Source organism: Myodes glareolus, chromosome 9 (assembly GCF_982192425.1).
Source record: "Myodes glareolus chromosome 9, mMyoGla1.1, whole genome shotgun sequence".
Taxonomy (NCBI): domain Eukaryota; kingdom Metazoa; phylum Chordata; class Mammalia; order Rodentia; family Cricetidae; genus Myodes; species Myodes glareolus.
Genome location: NC_142034.1, coordinates 37,685,814 through 37,709,938, shown reverse-complemented (window position 1 = coordinate 37,709,938; position 24,125 = coordinate 37,685,814). Strand labels below are relative to the sequence as shown.

Genomic DNA, 24,125 nt, shown 5'->3' with positions numbered 1-24,125 from the left:
AAGGCATCATTACACGTATAATAAGCTGTTTGTGTGAACTGGAATCAGTAGACAAGGGAGTTGGACTGAGGAAGGCCAGACAGAGTGCACAATTTGCGTGTGACCCAGGCAGCCCCTGGGCATTGTCTTCTGTCCCATTGTGGACTTGGTTCCCGCCTCTCCCAGCCCTGCAGAAGGCCGTCCTCAGTTTCCAGATGCCACCATTCTTCTGGCTCTTTACCTCCCAACTCCTTCTGGATGAGGGTCAGCATTTTCAAGAGAAGGTCTTGCAACCTCTGGGGCAGGTTTTTACCCTGGAGTGGGATGGAGATAACAAAGCTGCCTAGCAGGACTTTAATGACAGAGGTGCCAAGAAGTAAAACTCCCTGAAAAAACAAAACAAAACAAAACAAAACAAAACAAAAAACTACTGTGGGAAGAGGTTCCAAAGACACAAGTAAACCCAAAAGGTCTTGCTTGTGTTCAATCTGACAGGGAGGGTTGGAGCCTGTCCTCACTCCAGCCTGGTCCCTGGTGTGTTCCTAGACCACCTGCTAACCTTTTTGTCCCCCGCAGCCCTGGTCATCCTGTGATATCAGATCTAGATACTGCAAGCTGATGTCAGGCTGGCGGGCGCCATCCTCCACATTCCAGAGCCCGGTCTTCAGCAAGCACAGACACAGAGCACTGAACAGGGCTTGGTGACCACTCTGGGGCCCTGGAGCAGATGACCGTGTGGCTGAGCTCACCTGCATAGGAACAGACTTTGAGAGCTAGGCTTTCAGGGGTGCAGCCCTAGAGCCACAAGGCGTGATGGACGGTGAGCAGTGAGCGTCCACACATTTTCAGCGAGAGGTGTGCCCATTTGCCCAGTGCCCTCTGACAGTCCTCGGCAGGTCAAGCTGCAGCCAGAAGGCAGACACGCTCCCTGCTCTCTGTCTGTCTTTGTCCCTAGCCCCACTCTGATAAATGACACCCAGCGAAAACGTGGAGCCTGTTGCTCAAAGCCCAAACATTTTAAGAAGGGGAAGAGCAGAGCAGCGAGCGTGTGCAGATTGCATCCATGCGCAGCCTTCTGCTGCTACACAAGGCCGACACCAATGAAGTCAGCCTGCTCCCACCCATCCCGGGTAGGTGTCATTAAACTTTAACTACACTCCCGGGAATGAACTACACTCCTGCGAACTTCCCAGTCACTCTTCCTCAGTGGCCATAATAAGGAAGGAGACAAGGTCAGTCCACCTAGGCAGCTTGCACGTTCTCATGTAAGGCCCTCTTCTAACACAGGTGAACGCCTCAGCTGCCTGCCTGTGCCTCAGCTCCTTCCTGCGGCTGTCGTGGATGCACACGCGTGCGTCCATCCCTTCGGTCAGCACTACAGAAGGAAGAGAGGGGCGGAGGGAAAGGAAGAAGCCCAGCCAAGGAGGAAGCAGCAGTTATTTGGATGGATACATTCTCCTCTATGAAAGGCCTGGGGCTGTTGGAAGATCAGGAGCAGCAGAGGGCGCCCATGTGCAGACTCAGAGGAGGTACCTACGAGTACATATGTACCCCAGTCACCCTGAAACTGTAACCACAAAAGCCTCACGATACTTACACATACACACACCACACACACACACACACACACACACACTTCTACCTTACAGGTACTTCAAGTGCAGAGAGTTTGGGCTTAGATTCTTCGGCTGGCCTCCGAAGAACCGTTATAAATGCTGGCTCACCTACAGCTATGTTCATGAACTTAGGCCCTCTGTTCAGTGAGAAACTGTGAGACCAGAACTGTGTAGACACTGTGGCCCTACCCTTCTCCTGGGCAGATTTTATAGTGGAAAGTGAGCAGAGGGCACTCCTGGGTGTCCTGCAATTGTGAAGGCTGAAAAGAACACTGTTAACTCTGTAGGATCCGCGTATAGCCAAGGACTGAAAGGGAACATTGAAAATTTGACAAGAGCCGGCGTGGTGGCCGCCCACATCTCATTCCAGAACTCGGGAGGTAGAGGCAGGAGGATCTCTGAGTTCGAGGCCATCCTGGTCTACAGGGTGAGCTTCAGGACAGCCAGAACTGTTACACAGAGAAACCCTGCTTCAAACAAACAAAACCCCACAGAGATCCACCCGCCTCAGCATCCCAGAGACCCGGGATTAAAGCATGTGCCATCATACCCTGCTCTTGTCTTCATATTTATTTATTTTGAGATAGAGCCTCATGGAGGCCAGGTTGACCACTAGGTTGTCCGTATGTAGCAGAAGATAGCCCTGAGCTTCCAATCCTCTTCCCTCCCCATCACAGTGCAGGCGTGCACCACCACCACCACCATGCCTGATTTATACAGGACTGGGATCAGTCCCAGGCCTCTATGCTAAGCAAGCACTCTTCAGCCCAGAGTCTTTTTTGGTTTTGTTCTCTTCTGTTTTGTTTTCTGAAACAAGGTTTCCCTGTGTAGCCCTATCTGTTTCGGAACTCACTCTGTAGACCACCAGCCTGGCCTCAAACCCAGGGTTTGGCCTATCTGCCTACTGGGAGTGCTGGCATTAAAAACACGTGCCACCATGCCTGGCTCAAAGTCTGTCCTCTTAATTTTCCTTTTTCCCACCCAGGCTGCCAGTATGGCTCAGCCTCCCCCGCCACCCCCTTTTAGGGATCCTTCCACAGCAAATTCTGAATGTCAATGAATACAGCTGGAAAAACCCAAAGTCACTGCAACCCCTACCTCCTGCTAGCTTGTGAGCCTGGCTTCTGAGGTGGAACTAAGAGAGGTGGGGACAGGGACAATCACTGGGTTTCTCCTACACTTCTTGTAGGGCAAGAACAGAACATATGTCGTCCCTGTTGCTGGATTTTTCCACACATCCTGTTGCTGTTATTTCAAAATGGTTGGGGGCAGAAGGCTCTGCCGATTTCTCAAGAGAAGCCCATGAGAGTGTCCCTTTCTCTGCCCCTGCCCCCTTCTCTCTACCTTTCAGGTTTCTCTTCCACAGTTAGAAAAACAGGGTGGGTGGGAGGGGCTGCCGCCTGCACAGAGCTGGCAAAAACGCAACACTCTTGGCGCAGTCAGAACATGGCGGAGTTCCAGGTTGGGGAGTGGTGAAGCCGGGCTATTGATTAAACCTTGCTGGGCCTGTGGATTTAATCTCAACATCCAGGAATACAAAAGCTGGAATCTCTCTCTCTCTCTCTCTCTCTCTCTCTCTAAGCCTCCCCTGAATCTCTGCTAATTAACTCTGGGGGGTGCAGACAAGAAGACCAGATGGATGTGAGGTCTCAGCAGGAAGGAAATGTGAGTTAGCTGGGGGAGGGGAGACAGCGCGCCGAGGCCTGGGAAGAAGGAAGGAGATGGGTACAGATCACACGTTCCCTGTTGGACAACTGAGGCAAGTCATTGTCCTCTCTGAACCTTGGCTTCCTTTCTTGTAGTCAAAGAAGTAACTTAGGATCCCTGCCCCCTCCAGAGTTGTGAGCTTCTTTGGGTGTGCTGGGCTACAAAATACATCAAAGGAGCTATTGGTTCTTCTTTCTTTTCTTTTCTTCTTCTTTTCTTTTCCAGCTGGGGTCTGGCCGTGGCCCCCCAGCCTCCAGTGAGGGCACAGATTACAGAGATGCACCATGATGCTTAGTTGATCAGAGGGCACCCTACTGCTGAGCCACACCCCAGATTTACTTTACTCAAAGTCTCCAGTCCTCGAGACCTCGGGTCTCAAGCCCAGGACACTTCCCTAGTCTTTCACCCTCTGGCTACTTTAGGTGACGCTTCTCTGAGTTCCTGGAATATTCTGGCTACAGTGTCATTATTAGCCTAAAGAGCTATTAATTTAAGGACTGTGTGATGTTAAGTTGGAAGTGTCACCCCAGTCCCTCGCATCCATCCCAGCCCCCTGGCCTGGGAGTTGCCTTGGTCTGGACTCCAAATCCCAGCATGCCAGGTCCTGACCCCTCCCCGGGGGAGGGTCAGGCACTCCCACACACAGGGTATTTAAGTGGGCGCCCAGAGGAGGAACACGTGGTTCCAGCTTTTGTATGTGCTCCCTGGTTTTCTGTCTCCCCTGCCACGCTCTTGGCCACCCAAGAGTGCTGCATTTTTTAAAAACATGGGCATTTTAATTCAGTTGGATTTGGCCTGTTTGGATTTCTGTGCACCGGTGGAGAGGATTTTTCTTAACAGATGGAGGTTCCACCTCCTTGGTTAGTAAGGTGACTTGCCTCTCAAGTGTGAGGACCTGAGCTCTGGTCCCCACCACCCACATAAGAAAGATCCACGCGTGATGGCGTGCATCTGTAGCCCCAGTGCTGGGGACCTACCCAAATTGGTGAGCTCCAGGTTCAGCGAGAAAGCCCTATCTAAAAAGAATGAGGTGGAGAGAGAAGGAAGAGGATGCTTCATGTTGACCACTGGCTTCCATCTATGTGCACACACATGTGCACGTGAACACACACAGAAGCACATTGTATTCCAGTTATTAATTTTAGCCAATGATTATAATTTTAGCCAAATTTTCACAATTTGTCAATGTGAAAACACATCTCTCACTTCAAAGGCGACAAGAATAGGTAGTTTATTCTGAAGCTAGAAATGAGTGACTATGGCCCAGAAACTCAGATTTAGGTTGCCCCAAATTCCATGTTCCATTGTGGGAGCAGTTTATGATGGTTTTTATGGTAATAGAACAAAGAAAGTCATAAATCAAGACAGTTTTCAAATCCACAGGTGGTGGCACCAGAAAGGGAATTTATAGCCAGAATGGAAGAACTCTGTAGCTGGGTCTATGAGGCTGTCTGATGGTGCTTTTAGCCCTGTGATTGGCAGGAGCATCAAAGATCAGGAAGTGGTGTTTGTCATGGCTCCTCTTTTCAGAGCTAGATAGCTGGGAGGGAGACACCTTTAGTGGTGAAACTGGATTTCCAGGTATTGCTTTAGGCCAGAGTTCGTGTTTGTATCTAAAAGAAAAAGGAAAGAAATAAAAGAAGTATAAATTTTTGCATCAGGCATCGGCTACTGGCCCAATGTCAATCTGAGATATGATTGCCTGCTCAGATATGGTAGAGGCACCTACCTCTTACCTTAGATTAAACAACGTTGTTCTTAGATTAACAGAGTTGTTCTGCAGAGTCATTTGCCCAACATTTGGTCATCACTAATGCTCAAGTGGCTTTTTTAAAAAACAGCAAACCCTCTTTAAAGGGAGATCAAATGGAGTTGAAATTCATCAATTTTAAGCCAGGTGTGGTGGCGCACAGCTCTAAGACTTGTACTAACAAAGGCAGAGGCAGGCAAGGTCCCTGTGAGCTTGAGGTCAGCCTGGACGGTAAACGCTATATAGTGAGACCTTACCTCAAAAATAGATAAACAAAGATTTCTGCTTAAGAGAGAGTCTAGGAGTGACTCCTAATGTGCTGCCATGTTGTGTCTTCGGCTGCTCTCCTGGGGGTGACAGGCTGAGGACATCTTGGCGGGGTGGGGGGGCAGTTCTTAGGATGCTTCCCTGGAAAAGTCATGCATTATTCTATCTGACCCAGGGACAGAGTATGGATTTTCATTATTGGTGCCCAGTGGCACTTAACAAACACTAAGTGAACTGCTGGCCAGAAAAACAGAAACAAACAAACAAACAAACAAAAAATGAAGGTAAGATGCAAGCCAAGCTTAGCAGGGTAAAGCTACTAAGAGACAGAGAGATTTACCAACAATGCTTCAAGAGGGATCTCAACACAAGTCTTCAGAAATGTTAGTACTGAGCAGACAGAGCTCCACATGGCCATGCTTAGCAGCCTAAGGAGTTCCCCTAAGCTTTAGGGACCTCAACTTATGCCACACTGAGATTCAAGGGAAAATATGAGACACGTCCAAGTGTGTGAATGGCTTCCCAGGGGAAAAGGTCTTTATAAATGGTATTGCTTGTTTGTTTGATCTGAGGCAGGGTCTCGCTAGCCTTGGCTGGCCTGGAGTGATCAGCACTGCCTCCCATTTTTTAAAAAAACTTAAAACAGGCCATGATCGTTGTATAGTAATGTGGACTAACACTTCTGTACACCGTGTGAATCTATGTCACTATGATTGGTTTAAGAAGCAAGCAAACAGGCCATTAGCTGATCAGGACAAAGCTAGGTAGGAAAGCCAAACTGAGAAAGATGGGCTGAGGAAGGGCAAAGTCAGAGGGCCAGCAGCCAGACGCAGAGGGAGCAGGAAATGAATGTGCTATGCTAAGAAAGGTACCACCACATGGCAGAGCGTAACTAGGATGTGGGTTAACTGAAAGTGTAAGAGTTAGCCGGGCGGTGGTGGCGCACGCCTTTAATCCCAGCACTCAGGAGGCGGGGACAGGTGGGTCTCTGTGAGTTCGAGGCCAGCTTGGTCTACAGACTGAGTTCCAGGATAGTCTCCAAAGCTACGGAGAAACCCTGCCTCAAAAACCCAAAATAAATAAATAAATAAATAAATAAATAAATAAATAAATAGGGTGTAAGAGTGTGAGAGTGATAAGCCCGAGTGATTACTATTAAGCCTCTGAGTGATTATTTGACAGCGGCTGTGGGGCAGGAAAACTTCCACCTACAATACAGACTTTTGCTCTGTTGAGGTAAAGAATGAAGGGACGAGGTTAGAAAAAGATGGGAGTAGAAAGCCCTTGTTTCTCTTTCTTTCTGATGTAATAGCTAAACACCAGGCTGGCCTCAACCCCACAAGAGCCGGCTCTGCCGCTGAGTGTTGAGTGCTGGGATTAAAGGGATGCAGCCACACCTTGCTTTCCAAACACTTTTGACTTAACTGATTTTTAGTGTCTCCTTTTAACTCTTACATAGTTTTAGAGTCTTGTTAATTATTGTAAATTGTCAACTTTATCATTTCTTTTCTAGATCATTTTACTTTCCAATTAAAGCAGACTGCTAGGCTGCCCATTTGTTTTGTTTTTTTTTTTCTTTTAAACTTTATGATTGAGGACTTCTGGTTCACTATGCAAAAATAAGCCAGTTTGGAAGTAGTTAATGCTCTCCTCTGAGGGGACTCTTACCTTTATTTAGATTGTCCATTTTCTTTTAACACTTGTAAGGTGAATTAGCATCCTACTCAAACACAAAACCAGCTGTAACACAAAGCATTTGTTTTTCTCCAAGCATTTCCCCACTCCTTACATTAGATTTAGGAGAAATGTTCAGAGAAAAACAAGAGGAGAAAAGGACAGCTAGCAAACCTGAAAAACAGCCAGAGTCTACAGCACTATCAGAAGACTGCAAACAAAAACAAACTGATGGTGGAAACCAAATAAAATAATAATAATAATGCTGCTTTCAAAGCAAACAGACAAAATAGACACCTTGAGCCAAACACTTGGAAAGAAAAACCAAAGACACAGAGGCATCTACCAACCAAGGGAGCCTGGAAGTTCTCTGACACTCCAGATGAGGAGAAAGCTGGGTGGCTTGGACCCAAAGAGCACATTGTTTCCAACCAGGGACACCTCCTGTGAACAGCGGGTCATTGCTGGAGCACCATGACTGTCCTAGCAAAAACATAGCTCTCCCCTCAAAGGGGAGAAGGGGTAGTTTATTCTGAAACTGGAGATGAGTTACCATGGCCTGGAAGATTAGGTTGCCCCCAATGCCATGTTCCACTGTGGAAGCCATTTTACCAAGTTTTTATGTGAACAGAACAAAAAACGTCATAAATCAAGACACTTTTCAGAGCCACTAGTGGAAGCATCAGAGAGGAGGTTTCCAGCCAACTAGGGAGAACTCTGCCATGAGTCAGATCTCCTGTACTTCAGCCCTCTGGTGGGTGGAGCTACAGTCTGTCAGCATAACACAGGATTTCACCTGGTAGCCACAGGATATTGGGGCTAACTTTATCTGCGAGTCACAGGATGTGAAGTCCAATTTAGTGTCACATGCTGGAATTTCTTGAGCCCTTAGCCCTTACTAAGTGCCCAGAACTCTATTAGGCCACTCCCAGAATCATCTAGCTGGATTCTCAATCGTACTTATGTGACAGTCTACTCTGAGTCTGAGAGAGGTGAGTGTGGCTACCTGGTAGGGCTGTAATGGTACCTCAGGACAATGAAGCCCCAAAGTCTATTCTGACCTGTGCTTAACCCATTCCTGAACAGAACACATGATGGCTTTTTTGTTTAGTTACTTGTATTTGGTCTCCCTTCAGCTAGGAACCCCAGGAGTCAAGGGTCTTAGCTACCTTGTACTCCATGTTGCTGCCCCAAAAGGAAATCCAAATCGCACATTGTGGTCCAGCATCTGAGGTTCCCTAACCTGTACTCATGGATGGATTCATCTAGACGGTCTGGCCAGCAGGCCCCAGGGTGTCTTCTGACAGTACCTATCTTTTCACATGGGGATTAGGGATCCTCATGATTGCACAGAAGCACCTGCAAATTTACATCTTAAAGACCAAAGCCTAGTCTGGTTACTGAGAAAGCTCAAGATCCAAGTAGAGGCACAGAACACAAAAGTCAGAACGGGAAATTTTTTGGGAGCCAAGTAGCAGAAAAGGAGCTGTCCTAGGAGATGGAATTTCTTGCCCTCAGCGTTGCTGAGGCCAAGGTCTCTTCCTTCTGATTGACAGTGAGGTTATGCCAGGCTCCCCAAGCTTGCTTGTGTATCTAAAAGAAAGTTTTGTTTTGTTTTTAAAGGAGAGAAATAAAAGGAAAGAGGGACTCCTATGCCCAGTTGTCTACTTGGATCAAGCACCACTGGCCTGTCCCTTAGAGCCATTTCCCTGGACACTGGACATCCTTGCAGCTCTGGGATCTGGTTTTCCCCTCCAGGGATCCCTGAGCCCCCTGAGTATGCACTATTGTGCTGTGTATGAAAAGTTTCTGCACTGGGCGGTGGTGGCGCACACCTTTAGTCCCAGCACTCGGGAGGCAGAGGCAGGTGGATCTCTGTGAGTTTGAGGCCAGCTTGGTCTACAAGAGCTAGTCCCAGGACAAGTTCCAAAGCTACAGAGAAACCCTGTCTCAAAAAACAAGCAAAAAATAAAAATAAATAAATAAATAAAATAAAAATAAAAAAGATTGAAAAGTTTCTGCATTCCAATAAGCCTCTTCGCCAAGACAATAAGCCAAATCAGACCAAACCAAACCGAATTAGAAGAAGCCCAGAAAACCGCATGTTTGTTTTCTGGGGGACAGAAAACTCCCTGTGGGAGTGGTCTTGAGCATCTCTGGGAGAGGGGTCATCATTTGGCGGGCTTCCTGAGATGCAGCAGGGTTTGGAGAGAGATGGAGGAGGGGCTTGGAGTGGAGCTTGAACCTGAACATTCCAGACTCTTTGGATATATGGATGCCGGGGGCTGGGGTGAAAAACTTCCATTCCATGCACGTTACTACTTACAGTAGTCCACAGACACAGGTGCACGGTACAACGGGGTTAGATGAGAACGCACGGTGTTCAGATTCATTTGGTCGGCCTTTAGCATTATAGAGGTCTCTTCCTCAAAACACCATTTAGTGAGAATCTAGAACTAAAGATGGGAGATTAGAATCTCTCAGGGAGAAAATCCGGCTGGCATATAGGGCCGTAAAGGCCCATAGACTTCCTCTTAATTGAGGCTATAAAACCAACAGGTAAAACCAACCGCCTTGAGGAAGCAGTGCCTAAGGCTATCAGCTTTACAAACCGCTTCTAAAACAGCCTTAGCAAGCACTTTTGGAAGGCCGGCAAGACTATAGAGTGCTCTTAAGACCAGGGTCAATAGTTCAGTTGGTAAAATACCTGCCTGCCACACAAGCTTCATGAGCTTCAGGGATCGGATGAGAGTTTGACACCCAGTACCCAGGTAAAAAGATGTGCACGGTGACAAGCTCTTGTCACCCTGTCCTGGGAAAGCAGGACCAGGCTGATCCCTCGGTGAGTGACAGGTCTCCCTGAGAAACTTTTATCTCTGAAAATAAAGTGGGGGCTGATGAGCTAGCTAGTTCAATCACTAAATTTGAATAGGTGTGTTCAGTCTCCAGAACCCACTGTGGAAGACTCTTGAAAGTTGTCCTCTGACCTCCACATGTATGTGCTGTGACATGCATCACACACACAAGAGCACACATGTATGTGCACACATACCCACCCTTATACAGCAATGCACATACCACTACACACAAAAGATTTCAGAATCAAGAGACCATATAAGTAGCCGTTCTTTTAGAATTATGACTTTATGGATATGGGTTTTGTCTGCATGTCTATCTGAGCACCATAAGCTTGCATTGTACTGGCTGAGGCCAGACGAGGAAGTCGAGGACCCTGGGACTAGAGATACCAGGCTTGTAAGGCTTGTGGGTGCTGAGAATCAAACCTGGGTGCTCTTAAATGCTAAGTCATCTCTCAGCTCCCTGGAGGGGCCATTCTAGTGCGTTTGGATCCAGTGAGTAGAAGAGAAGTATCTTTCTCAAGGCATCTTGGCTGCTCTCCTGGAGGGAAGAGAGCAGCCAAGGACATCAGTGGATCCATCCCCATGGTGACTTCTCAGAGGAACGGGAACTGTTTCATCTGACCCAGCGCTGGAGGGTGAATACCTCTAGGAGAGTTCTGTCTACGGTGCTAGTGGCACTCATTAAACACTACATGGGGGCCAGTGAGATGGCTCAGTGGGTAAAGGTGCTTGCTGCTAAGCCTGCCAATCTGAGTTTGATGAGGTGGTGGAAAAAGAGAACCCCTGAAAACTGCCACTGACCTCCACATGCGTACTGTGTCATATATGTATCTATGTGCGCACCCCCACACTCACGCACATACATGACCCAAATAGAGATAACCCTTCAAAACAGTATAAAATAAAATAAACACTATATGGATTTATCACCAGGAAAACAGAAGCAAAAAAATTAAGGAAACATATAAACCGCAATTAAAGCGGTTCAGCTAAGCAATGGTCAGGGGAACTCATGAACAATAATTGAGACAGAGCCCGGACAAATCCCCTAAAGATGTCAGTGGTGACAGGGACCCAGACTGAGCTCTGTATTGTCACCCAAGGCAACTGGAAACATTCCCTTAATCTCTTAAAAAACTGGATTCAAGCAAACCTAGGATTTGTGTCTTTGACACAAAAAAGAATTTCATAAATAGCCTATATGAAGCAGAGCCGGGCATTTACTAAAAATACAAAGTCATGCACCCAAGAGAACAAAAATACAACCCAAGCATGGCTGTGGGCTTCTCAAAGGAGTCACGTTAAACCCTGGCGGGGGTGGAGAGTGGGGGTATTCAAGAGAAACACTCAGGATAAGAACATGACGCACCCAAGTGGATGTGGGTTTCTCTTGGGGGAGTCACAATGACCTGTGCTAGCATTACCTGCATTTGGTGATTCTCAAGGGGTTACTAAGAAAACTTTATTTTCTCTCTCCTGTTTTTTCTTTTTCTTTTTTTAATGCATTTATTTAGTGTGTGTGTGGAGCTGGTTCTCTCCTTCCACTTTGCCCATCCTGGAATGAATGGAACTCAGGCTGCCCAGCTTGCCAGCATGTGCTTTTACCCCCTGGGCCATTTCTCTGACCTTCCTATCTCTCTTTGATAAGGGAGATTATGGGGTATCTCTAGAGGTGACATCTGATAAGGTAAAAACAGGAACCACTTGGTGGCAGGAAGAACCCATTTACTCTACAAGTGGGGTTTCTGGTGAGATTCCTAAACTGTGGGTTTACACAAGGGGGAGGGGTAAAGGTCAGTTGTGTTGGAATTCTTGAAGCTGGGGAGAGGCTTCAACCAGACCCTGGGCTAAGGGCTTCCTTTCCCTTCTCATGTCCCTATATTTTGTCCTGTGGTTTTTTTTTTTTTTTCTGCTTCACTTTGACCTCAGATGGAGTCCGTGACTTCCCACTGCCTTCCGTGTCGCAGTTAAGGCCACACAAGTGAAAACCCCTGGTCAAGGGTTGTGTTTCATCTTTGAATACTCATGGGCCGGCAGTCACACCCAGGCGCTAGCAAACTTTGTGAAAGCCTCGACTGAGTTGGTTCCCAGTAACCATTTATTGGTGGAGGTCATGGGGGCAAGACTGTCACTCAGTCATCTCCCCCCCCCACCTCCCTCCCTTCACAGAGGAGGAAGTCACATGGGAGGGAGAGGAAAATTGCCCAAGGCCGTGCCTGCGTCAGAGGAAGAACAAAGACTTGAACTCGGAACCTGAGTTTTCAGCTTGGGGTACCTTGGGCTGAGTAAGAGGAAGAAACTGCTTCAGGGCTTGGGTACTGGGCAGGGCTTGCTTGGGCTGGCAGCTTTATGGTCCTATAAGTTCCTGGGACATGTGAGTGCCATCTATCTCTCCTCTAATCATCCCTAATCAGGCTCGGTTCCTTCTGGGGGAAGATGGGCTCCAGGTGTTTGGACAATGTGACAGGTTTATGGCTAAGCTGGAGTTCGGGCTGGAATGATATGGGGTGGGGGCTAAGGGAGGGGAGCGTTGGGGTAGGATGTGATAGCCAGGGCACCTAGGAAGCCACAGAGTCACGAATGTCAGATAGAAACCAGGTGATCACCTCAAGCACCTTATTCACTCTCTGAGGCATCATAACAAGCCCGTGTCCCCAGGAATATCCCCTTCAGAGGGGCTGCCCCCGCAGCAGCCTGGCCTGAACACATCCTGGCCTCCCACAAGCTTCTTTCCAGGGACCCCCACCTCTTTTAAAATGAATACAGAAATCAATGATCAATAATTATAGCCTGGTCAGGCTATCAATTCTCTCCTCTGCTTGTCAGCGGGCTGGCCTAGCTTCCAGGGACATCCCGAATCCTCAGTTCCTCCTCTTTCATTCCTAGAAGAGACACTTTTAGCCCCACAAACACAAATCCACTCTCCAAATAAGGCTCCCAGGTTAGAGGTTAAATTCCAGAGCCCAGCAGACAATAAGACCCTGAGCCTGATGGGGACGCCCCTCCCCCACCCTGCCTCTCGCTCGGTAGGATCAAAGCTGCTCGTGCAGGTTGTGTGATCCTAGGCCAGAGAGAGGAGTAGGCCAGTCTCTAACAAGAGCGGAAACCCTTTGCTTAGATTGTCCCGATGAAGCCATTCCTCTTTAGGGGTCCAAAAGCCGGTGTCGAGGCAGGGAGAGGGTGATGAGAATTTGGCAACGGATGGGGAGGTAGCTGGACCAGAAAACGGGGCTTCCTGTTGATGGAGGAGTCCAGGTGTACTGCCTGATTTCTCGTCCATCTCCCCAACCCCGTCCCAGATTCCTAACCTCCCATGGATGCACCGATTCTCCAGGAGATTCAGGGGATCATCGCAGAGACCGACGTCTCTGCACCTGTCTGGAAGCGAAGCCGGATCCATTTCTCCGGATATAGGACACGGTTTCCTCAAGGAATCTTTCTTGACTCTTCCTGACTGATGGGAGAACTTGAGGGTACACTTCGACCCTTGTTTTTTCTCTCTTCCCAAGGTCAGGGCATCTCTATAGCAACTAGTTCTATCCCCTATGACACCTTGGGGTTTCCTAGTAAACCACTTTACAAACCAACTTTCAATTGTGTCTTCCCCACCGCCCCGTTCCCCCATTCTTCACCTTCCCATCATCCCCTTAAGTCCATACCTTTTCAGCTTCCAACTCTCCACTCCTCCCCATCTTGGCTCAGCGCGCATGCGCAAACACACACACACACACACACACACACACACACACACACAAAATTCTAGTAACAGCAGTTTAGGGAACTTGGCTTAAGACTGGAAGAAGAGTCACGGTTTTCTTAGAATTTAGTTTGGACGTAGCCCAGTGGTAAAAATGAGAAATAGGGAAAGAAAAAGAAGGGGTGGGGAAAGGAGGATCTCCAGAACCGAGAAAGAAAACTCAAAACAAAATCAAGTTTGGTACAGCCTGAGAGGAAAATGATGAGACTCGAGAAACATCTACCACTGCCTGAAAGAGCCTCTCACAGGGCATCTCTTCAACAACCAGCATTGCAAAGTTTTCAACCCTCCTGATTCTCGGTCTCCCCCGAGACCGTTTACATCCCCCCCCCCCAGCCTCAAATCAAGTTCATTCCAAAGACACATTAGGAGACCCAGCACAGTGGTTAGTGGCAACACGATGGAAGCTACGAATCTGGGAAGACACCCCTGCGGGTCAGGTACCTCAGGATAGCCCATCTGTTCCCGGATCAGTGACCAGGGGTAGGATGGAGGCAGGGAGAAAAGAGTACACTTCCAAACCCTGCGGACGCCTGGTAGGTGAGGGGTCTTTTCACCGCGGATTAAGGTAGGAGGGTAGGCGGGGAGAGGATTCTTTCAGACCTGAGACTGGACGAGGCAAGAAAGGGGAGGCTCCGCCAGGAGGAGGAGCCGCCTCCCACGACCTGCTGTCGGGTCTCCCTCCCGTCGTGGCTCTGCTATAAAGCCTCAACCGGCATGATCGCGACGCCTCCAGTGGCTTCCTCGGTGCCTGACTCTGTGCTGGGCAGCGTCTTTGCCCTCAAGCACCATGCAGCTGCTTCTTGCTCTGTTGGCGCTGGCTTACGCAGCCAGTTCTACCGCAGGTACCCTTGGGTGACCCTCTGCGCCCCCAGCCCCGCTCCTCTTGTCAGCGTGCTCCCGCTGCGCATGGTTCGTGCAGGGAACCGTGAGGATGCAGTGGACCTGGCTATGCGTGAGCGTGGGCGCCTACACGTGTCCGCGGGCGGCTGCGGGGGAGCGTGTGCCCGCATGTGCGCGGCCGCATGTGCGCGGCCGAGGGGTGTTCGCGTGGCAGACGCGCGTTGTGATCTGTGGTGAGGATGTTTCTCCGACCCGCCCGGATGCACGATCCTTTCCTCACCTTGGTTCTCCTGGGTCTCCCCCTGGGTGGCGAGTGGCCGTCTGACCTGCAGAGACTCTGAGCCGGTAGCTGTTGCCCGCCCAGAACAAGCGCAGGAGGTTGGATGTTTTGGGATCCCGGCGTTCCCCTCTTCCCACCTTGGGTTCCTCTGAGCTGCAAGCTCCCTTCTCCCCAGCCTCCAGCGCTGGATTGGGAGCCTGGCGGGGGGCATCCCAAGACCCAAGTCCCCGGCCAAGCCGGTCTTTCCGGACAAGGCGATTTTCGTTTAAAGATTAATGGTGAGCACGAGCTCTTAATTATTCTTCTAGGTGGGAGGTAGCGGTAGAGGCGTGTTAATATTTGATAAGGAGCTAAAGGCGATTCTAGCCGCTAGACCTCCGCTACCCCACAGCTCTTCACAAAGACTTTATCTCTTACTCCGAGGGCAAGTTTTCCCCTCCAATGGGCCAAACCTCCCTTCCAGAGTTAGGTGCTCTGCCCTTATAATGGAGCAGGGGGAGCAGGGATTGAGGAAACTCTTGGCCGCAGAGGTGGAAAAAAAAAATGCTCCCTGCTGCAGGAGGGACTTAGCTTGGAGGATGGAGGGCATCCTACAACTCCAAAGCTCCTTCCTAGAGGGAGAGAAAAGAACAACTAATACAATGAGGGGAAGGGTAGGGAGAGAGAGAGAGAGAAGACAAGGTTGGGGTGGATATTTGAAACGACTTAGTAGAAAGAAAAATATTTTTAAATTAATGGGTGCCTTCTAGCTGTTCACCTTGGGTTTTGTCGTTTACAAAGCAGGTATAGTAACTCTGCTCCTGGGTGCTGTTTTAAGGATGATCGGTAAGAGAATTTACGCAGTGCCTGTAGGCTCTGGGCAGAAGTACTCCACAGGACGGTCAGGAGACTCAGCCGATGACCTGGGGCTATGTAGGCAGGAATCCTCTCGGCTGACCTCTTCACGCGAACTGTTCCCAGTTAGAGCGCCAGGACCACTTTCCTTCAGGCGTCATACCGCAGGGATTGGAAAGAGCCCAGGGTGCACTGCTTCGAGGGAGGAGGTGATAGTCCACCCCTTCAGGGTCCCAGACCCCGAGCTGAGCCGGTGCTGAGACTTTGCCCAGGACATTCGCGTTCTGCTGAGCTGGTTGCTGGAGTCTTCCACCTTCTCTCAGTGTGAGGGTGGGGTGAGCAAGGTCCATTAAAAATGACTTCAGACTTCTCTAAAAGACCTCTGAACCAGGAGCCAAAATAAATCCTTCCTGCCTCAAAAAGCGGAGGGGAGGGGGAAGCCTGTGACTGGGATGGAGAATAGTGTCTCCATGAGGGGCAATGTTTTGTCTCTAACCCCATCTCCGGTCAGGGCTTAGGTAAGGACCCAGAGCTGGGAACCTCTATCCTTCCCAGTTCCTTTATCTTGGGCATGGCCAGAGGCAGTGAACAGCTTATTCTTTGTAATGGTTGCACCTCAGAAGCAAGTGTGGGAGCCTGGGCTGACTGGTGCCCTGCCACCTGACTGACTGTAAGATGCCTACCTGACCCCTGGCCTCTGCTTCAATCAGCATCGTGTTTTCTGGCTGCCACCTCCTGAAGAGAGGGTAGTTACAAGAGTGTTCAGTCAAGCAGGTCAAAAGTCTCTGTGATTAAGACAGTGGAGCAGAGGTCACGCTAACCAGGGAGCTGGGGCCAGCGTCAGAGAAGGGAAGATTCCTGAGAAGTGCCCAGATGGATTCCCCCCGGAGCAGGGCCTGAGGGCTCTGCCCTCCAGAACTGGCCTTCTCCTGGAATAGTTTCCCCTTGGGCCCCATCTCCTAGGACTCTTCATTGAAGCCTGTTCCACTTCCGGGTCCTCTGAGGGCAGACTCAGGAAGTCTGGACCGGCTCCTCTCCTCAATGTGACTGGCCAGCCCTTCATCTGGTCTGAGAGTTTAGGGTAGAAACAGAGCAGGCCTGGAAGGAAGGGGAACAGACTCTGGCGTCAGAGGCACTAGGCCCACCAAGAGAGGGAAGACCACCGCATACCACCCCAGCGCATCAGCTTGCAGAGAGTAGATCATCACGGGGAAGACCTCGAAATATAGCCATGTTAGCTGCGGAGCAGGAATGAACTCTGATCTAGGGCTAGGAAACTAGAAAACCCAAAGTGGTTATTGGAGGCTGGTCTCCTGGAGGGCTCCTTCTTGTAGCCTAGAACCTTGGTCCTCCTGCTTACAAAAGAGCCTGATTTGTATACTTCCCTCTCTCACCCTGTCTCCATTTCAGGGACAGTCCCCTGCCCAGAATCAGGAAGAGATAGGGCTTGGAGGGGCAAAGCTCAGGCAAGAAGAGAGTCTGGGACACACACCTATTTATCCAAGCCTAGCTATATAGGGAGATGGTGTCTGACAAAGAAGAAAAAAAAACCAAGGACTGGGTCTGTAGCTCAGTGGTGGAGCACTTGCCTGGCATAGGTGAGGCCCTGGGTTTGATTCCTAGCCCTGGAAGAAGAATAAAATAAGACAAAACCCCAGAAAGCTCCTAGAGGGAGCGGCTGATGATGCAGTGAGGACTCAGCTGAGCCCGGGCAGCACTTTTCTTAGGAATGTCCTCACCCCTGAACTCTTTCCAGCTCACCCCATGTCTTTTCCTCTCCTGCCTTGGCTTGGTTTTGACCATCTGCTCACTGACAGGAGGCTAGGGAGGAGGGGCAGAGTTGTCTGTGAACTTTTCTGAGTATAGGCTGCCTGGAGAAATCCATACCATCTCTCATTTAACCCTCTCTCGACTCATGGGTGGACATGTTGGCTCCATTTCACAGATGATAAAACCAAAGAGAGTAAGTAAGGAGCCATCCTTAAACACAGGGCTCCTAAGTCAGAATTCTAACTTTGGATGAAATGCTTCATTCACCCTGAGGGCTTCTCTCTGTCTCTGTCTCTCTCTGTCTCTTTCTCCTGTAGACCTTATTTTTAGAGCAGATTTAACTTTGCAGAAATGCAGAATGCCTGGCTGTGCCGTGCCCCTGCATGGACCCCTTGGACAGTCGATTGCACCGCTATGGCTCGTTTGTGCTGCTTTCCTCAGTAACTCTGGTGTTGCTGTCTTTACGCTCATAACAATTCAGAGTGGACCTTGACAAAGCATATGGGGCCTTAAGGAAGGGTTGCCCATCCCCCTGTGGCCTGCATCAGCACCCTCCTCCCCCATTCCCAAGGCAGCCTGCCTGGGAGGCTGGAACCCACTCCATTGTTCCAGAAAGGAGGGTTGTTCTCATCCTTCCTTCTCAACTGAGCCTCCTTTTAGGTTCCGGGCAGGATGCAGGAGGGGAAAGAGGTTGATGACCCAGGGACAGAGCTGAGCAGCCTCAGAAAACCCCCTGAAGATCAGAGCTCTAAGCAGGATGAGCACTTGGTGTTGCTGGCATCCCTACCATGGCTTTGCTGTACTCTATTTGTTATTTCCAGACAGGGTTTCTCTGTGTAGCCCTGGCTGTCCTGGAACTTGCTCTGTAAATCAGGCTGGCCTGGAACACAAGAGATCCGCTTGCCTCTGCTACCCCACCCCCCCACCCCAGTGCTGGGTTTACAGTGTGGGCACAGGCCATTCCAATCGCAGCCTTTCCTTTGATCGTTAAGTCTACCTCCCTGGGGGACTTCAGTCCCACACTCCAGAAGCCTCCTATCCCCACCCAAGTTTTCACACCAGGGTTTTTTCCCAGGCTCTGGTCCTCGGGGCTGTGTGAACAATTCACACGCACGGCCAGGGTTCACATTCTTCCTTTCTCTGTTCCAGATGAACACTGGTGCTATGAGATCCAGGCCCAGGAGCCCAATAGCAATTGCAAGGGTGAGTACTACCCGCTGGCAGCCCCTTCCAACCAACACATGCGCACCTGCACAGTGAGTGCGTCCAGCGAATGTCACTGAGGCTGACCCGGGAAACTAAATTAGCAGCACATTGGCTATTTCCCGCCCCCCCCCCCCCACAATGAAGGCTGAGTCCAGTCAAGCCCTTTGAGGTGGAAGTGGGAGATGATTCTTAGGAGTTTATTGTTGGAGTGCTGAGTCATCCAGGGTCCTGCACGTGCTAGAGAAGAAGCATTTTACTGCCGGGCCACACCCTCATTGCCTCCCTGGCACTTTTCCTAATGCTGACCAATTTCCCTGTCGCCTGCTGTGTTGAGGGAGGGACTGCCACTGTCTCGCCCCTACCTAGCTAAATTCTGGCATTGCCTGCCTGGCTCTCCCTCCCTCCCATTCCCTAGAGAATGCCTTGTCAGATCCAGGTTCCATCCGTCACAGCTCTTCCGGGGGGGCGTTCTCCAGGGTTTCCAAAGCTGAAAAGGTGTCTCCCACTCAGCAACTTTTAATCTTCTCAACATTCTCTAGAAACACCTTAGGGGTTCAGGTTTCCACTGAGAAAGCCAGAGTTCAACATCCTGAGGTTACTTGAATCCCAGAGCTCTTAGCCATCCATCAGTGGCAAGCCGGCTTCTCCCCCACCCCTCTTTCCAAATCCCCAATCCTCATCCACATCAGAGACCCACGCACCAGCCTGTGCCAGCATGTTGGAGGAGGAAGAACACCAGGGCAGAATTCTGAGACTCATAACCTGCTCCAGACCTCACCAGCGTCCAAAGACTCTTCACGTCGCTGGGTCAATGTACCCTTGACTCTCAGCCCTTTCTGCCCTCTCAGGACCTTCCGAATGGCCTGGGGACTGTCAGAAGACCCACCAGTCCCCCATCAACATCGTCACCAAGGAGGCAAAGGTGAACTCCAACCTGAAGCCCTTCACCTTCTCTGGCTATGACCAAAAGAAGAAGTGGGAAGTCAAGAATGATGGACACTCAGGTGGGTCTCATGTGGGCTGGATGGGCAGGCCTAACTGCGCAGTACTGGTGAATTGCTCAGGCCTGGAGGTGGGAGGAGCCACCGAGCTTTTAGAGAGCTAGGTGTGTTTTCAGTCATTTCATCAGAATGGGGGGGGGGGGCCAAAGGGAGGGAATGTTCCCGGAAGGAGGGACCGACCTTTGCGAAAGCACAGAGGCGTGAAACTGCTTGGGTGTTTTGAGTGGGGAACTGTGAGTAGGAGCAGCTGTGTGTGGGAAGAGGCCATAGAGGGAAACCAGGAGGAGATGACCCACGCCCAGAACGGTTCACCAGGGCTGAGGAGTTTGAACATTATCCTGGGGACGCCAGGTCACCACAGAGGGAGTCAAAACAGAGGCAGGCCCGGGACAGGAGTGCATTTTGGGATGGGTGTAGTAGAGAGCAAGGTGAGCAGGGAGACGGTGTGGCAGCCAGTAAGAGTGCAGGCTGCATCCCCCACCCAGCCTCTCAGGGCCTAGTGAAGGCGGGAGCTGGCGTGGGCACCGGGAGGCCAGTGTGAGGACTTTGCCCGCTCTGGTGTCCCCTAGTGAAAATGATGCTGGGGAATGGAAGCTTCATTACTGGAGGAGACCTGCCCGCACAGTACCAGGCTGTACAGTTGCACCTGCACTGGTCACATGATTTAAACAAAGGCTCAGAACACAGCATCGATGGGAAACACTTTGCCATGGAGGTGAGACGCCCTTGAGCTGGTGCCTGGGCTGGGTTCTGGGTGTGGACCCACCTTGGGCAGGATGGGGTGGTCCAGCTCCCCATAAGTCATCCATCCACACCCCCTAGATGCACATCGTACATGAGAAGGGGACATCACGCAACACAGCTGAGGACTCCAAGGACAGGAATGCAGTGCTGGCATTCATGATTGAGGTGGGACACCCATCCCCTCAATTTTGGAGGCTGACTGTCCTCCGAAGAGCTGCTTTTCCCCAGCAGCTCCCCAGGACCTCTCTTTAGCTCCCATCCCTCCCATTCTAGGTGGGGAACGAGGTGAACGAGGCCTTCCAGCCCCTGGTGGAGGCGCTGCCCCGTATCTCCAAACCCAGTAGTGAGTCAGAACTGGGGAGGAGATGGCTTCTTCCCACAATGGAAGGGACAGAGGTGCTGGGGTAGCAGCTTTCAAGAGTGTCATATGTAAGGAACTTTGTCCCCCACCCCAGGTACAAACACCACAATGAGTGAGGTCTGCCTGGAGGACATGCTTCCTAAGAAGGAGAAACTGGTTCACTACTTCCGTTACCTTGGCTCGCTTACCACACCAACCTGTGACGAGACGGTCGTCTGGACTGTGTTTGAGGAGCCCATTAAGCTCCACGAGAAGCAGGTACTCAGGCCTAGGGCAGGTACCTTCTCCCTATGGAGCCCAGCTCCTTCAAGCCCTTGCTGCTTACCCCACAGGTCTCTGGGGTAGGGAGATGAGAATCATCACATCGGTCCTTGGGTTTCCGCTGGCGGAGACAGGCTAGAGAGAAGGCTGTTCACCGCTTTCCTAAATAGGGAGCCCTGTAGGAAGTCGTGGAAAGGGTGCCCAGAATAGGCTACCAGAATAGTGGGAGAGCTGACTGGTTAGCATGGGGAACTCCTTCCTTAGTGCTATCAGGAGCCATCCAACAAACAACACTTGAGTCTACAATAGCCTCTGGAAAGACAGCAGGAAGCCCAAAGGACCAAAATCCCTTGGGTTTGTAGCAGTGATTCTCAAAGGGTGACGTCAACATCTTCACCAGTGAGAACTTTCTAGAAATGTCTATTCTTAGGCTCACTCCACTTCTATTGAATCAGATACTCTAGGGCTGGAGTCCCCTGTGCTCCTTCAGCTGAGGCTGAAGGACGTTCACCTTCAAGAGCCACTGTACCACAGCAACAGTGACGCTAACTGGTCTGAGAAGGGACCGGTAGAGGAAAGGGAAGACAACGGAACTCAGCTCCCCACAAACGCCACATTCTATACTCATGGTAGTCATTCTGAGCCCCCCTCTTCCTTTCTGACATGGCTCCGAGAGGTGACGCCTCTGGCCTGAGGTCACACGAGGAGAATGACTCCACCTGCTGAGCCCAGTCCTGTCTCTTTCACAGTTCCTGGAATTCTCCAAGCAGCTGTACTATGATGAAGAACAGAAGCTGGTTATGAAGGACAACGTGAGGCCCCTGCAGGAGCTAGGAGACCGCCAGGTGTTCAGGTCTCACGCCCCAGGACAGCTGCTGGCTTTGCCCCTGCCTACCCTGTTGGTCCCTACACTCACCTGCCTGCTGGCCGGCTTCCTCCAATGATGGACCCTTCTGGATATGTGACCTCTGACCTCAGCCTTTAGAGGATACGGCTTCACTTTCCTAGACTTGCAGGTTGGATTTTGGGGATTATTAAAGTACGGGTAGCTGGCCGTGGAGGCATGCACCTTTAATTCCAGCACTGGTGGGGGCAGAGACATGTGGATCTCTGAGACTGAGCCCAGCCTGTTCTCCATAGGGAATTCTAGGCCACCCAGGGTTGGTTACAAAGGGAGACCGTGACCTTCAGGCCCTACCCACAACTGAACAAAATAAAATATGCATATATTTTTGGAGAAACCCTTTGTAAGTCTTTTTTTAAACCTCTGAAAATCACCTTGTTCCCTTCGCCCCAGTGCTGACAGGGCAGGGACCTTAAGGCCCTGGAGATTTCTCCCGAGTAGGTATGACCCAGCCTGAGTATGTGAACTGCCCTATCCATACGCACTCCCTCATGTCACAGCCTCAGAAAGGTGTTGAAAGGACCCTGGAGCAGCAACACGAAAAAACATCAAAGAACTTCTGACCCAGGCTCTTGGGTTTTACCGTGGTGGAAACTGAAGCCTAAGAATAGGCTAGATGAAGGCTACATGTTTGAGCTAGAGTGGAGATACATTGAGGTGCTGGGTATCCACCCCTCAGGTGGAGCCTGGAAATTCTTGTGGTAGTGAACACGTTGTTCAAGAGGTCGGAGGGCAGTGACAGAGACCAGGAAGGGCAGGTACAGTTTCGTGGATGGTCAGGGCCGGGGGCATCTGCAAGGGAAGGAGGCCACCTGGGTTCAATAACGCCCGGGCAGGGAGTGGGGCAGGCTGCCCATCAGGATGCAGCGGAGAGGAAGAACAGAACGGCAGTCAGAGGCGCAGTGATAGACAGACTGGGTATTCTAGATCCTGGACCACCGGTGGGTTAGCGCCCAGGGCTAGCCAGGATGTAGCTCTTCTGTGGCGCAGGATTGCAGAGGCAAAGACAAGGTGGAACCAATTCCCAGGTTCCTTGGCTCATGTCCAGGGCAGGATCTGCTCATGGGTCAGCAATAGATGTGACAGGAAAAGGGTCAGGTGTCCTCCTGTCATGTCTCTCTTGTGGATTTTTCCCAAGGAGGAACAACAGGGAAGGTGAGTGTCTGGAGAGACAGAAGGTTGGGGTTTTCAGCTATGAGAAGAGAGGATGAGGTCATAGAAGGTCAACAGGAGAGCTGGAGCCAGGCCAGAGCCAGGCCAGAGCCAGGCTGCTCTGCCTGGGGCTGAGGAGAAGCGTGTGTAACCCATAGGAAGGTGCAAACCACTGGGACACATGAGGTGTTTGTCCTGTTGCTGGTAACCCCAGGGGGGTGTCTGGTTGGAGGGGGCAATGGTCCCAGCACCCCGAATCAGCTAAGCCTGGGGTAGAATAAATGCCACATACCCCCCCAAACAAACTAACCTTTTCACTCTCTTTTCTATTTGTGGCCAATAATAAGTACCTTCCTCCTGCTTCACCAATGACCACCCAGCTGGAATGGTGGTGGTATTGTGTAGTCATGGCAACAGCAGGCAGCCTGTGTCAGCAAGGGGTGGGTGGACCAAGCATTCGCCTTTAGTTCCCATAATCCTGCACGGCAGGCATCTCAGCTGCCTCCTCCCCAGGCTCTGAACTCTGAGGTCAGAAAGGCCATTCCTGCCCTGGACAACCAACCCGCTCCTCCACCCTCACACCCCTTCTGCCATCTCCCTCCCCATTCCCCTGTCCTCCATGTGGCCTTCAGCGAATAAGGTAGCAGCAGAACCAGAAAGTTCTAGCTCTCTGCAACTGACCAGAGGAGGTCTGGCTTTTCCACTCCGGGTGGAAGGCCCAGGGGTAGCTAGCGGTCTAGCTGACTGTCTAGCTGACTCCATAATAAGCCTAGCGGAATGAATGTCGTGGGCTGTGCTCATCCAGGCCTCAGACCATCTCTGCGCGTTCTGGCATCACTCCTGGCGAAGCCGCTCAGTGGCTGGCCACCACGAGTGGGCAGCTTGCTCCCCTGGCTTTGGCCCCCCACAAAGAGGTTGAGGGGCATTTCTTCCTGTCAGTGTGTGTCACTGAAGAACAACCTCTTCTGGGGAGCTCACTGGCTCTGTGTTGACCCCCACCTGGAGAAGGTGGCCTAAGTGGCTTGTTCCCAGGCTGCTTGGCTCCTGAGGCAGTTCTCCCCAAGGGCCTGGGGCCTGCCAGTGTGGCTCCTTATTTACGAGGGAGGGAGGCCTGCTCTGACTCCTTCCGGCCTTCCTTCCTTTCGCATTCTTCTGCTT

At 50.8% G+C, this 24,125-nt stretch overlaps 1 protein-coding gene and 1 long non-coding RNA gene across 6 annotated transcripts in view; one reads left to right on the top strand and one right to left on the bottom strand.

The window, feature by feature from the left end:
* LOC125408447 (uncharacterized) overlaps positions 1-14,874 on the bottom strand; it is a 28,779-nt gene extending 13,905 nt beyond the window's left edge. Inside the window, exons 1-3 of one of the 4 annotated variants that reach the window (XR_015003727.2) lie at positions 14,735-14,874; positions 9,320-9,449; positions 4,509-4,915 (exon numbers count right to left, since the gene is read on the bottom strand). This is a non-coding gene — a long non-coding RNA (uncharacterized LOC125408447). The other 3 variants (XR_015003728.2, XR_015003729.2, XR_007234465.3) reach the window with 3 other exon arrangements.
* Positions 14,299-22,152, top strand: Ca4 (carbonic anhydrase 4). 2 transcript variants are annotated; one of them, XM_087910161.1, is made up of 8 exons: positions 14,299-14,456; positions 18,488-18,541; positions 19,393-19,548; positions 20,115-20,260; positions 20,368-20,454; positions 20,563-20,632; positions 20,745-20,908; positions 21,661-22,152. In XM_087910161.1, the coding sequence occupies exons 1-8, from the start codon at positions 14,402-14,404 to the stop codon at positions 21,853-21,855; spliced, it is 927 nt and encodes a 308-aa protein (XP_087766287.1). In that variant the 5' UTR covers positions 14,299-14,401; the 3' UTR covers positions 21,856-22,152. The 2 variants fall into 2 exon arrangements, with proteins under 2 accessions (XP_087766287.1, XP_087766286.1); XM_087910160.1 differs by lacking the exon at positions 14,299-14,456 and adding an exon at positions 14,838-15,012.
* Positions 22,153-24,125: the final 1,973 nt, after the last annotated feature.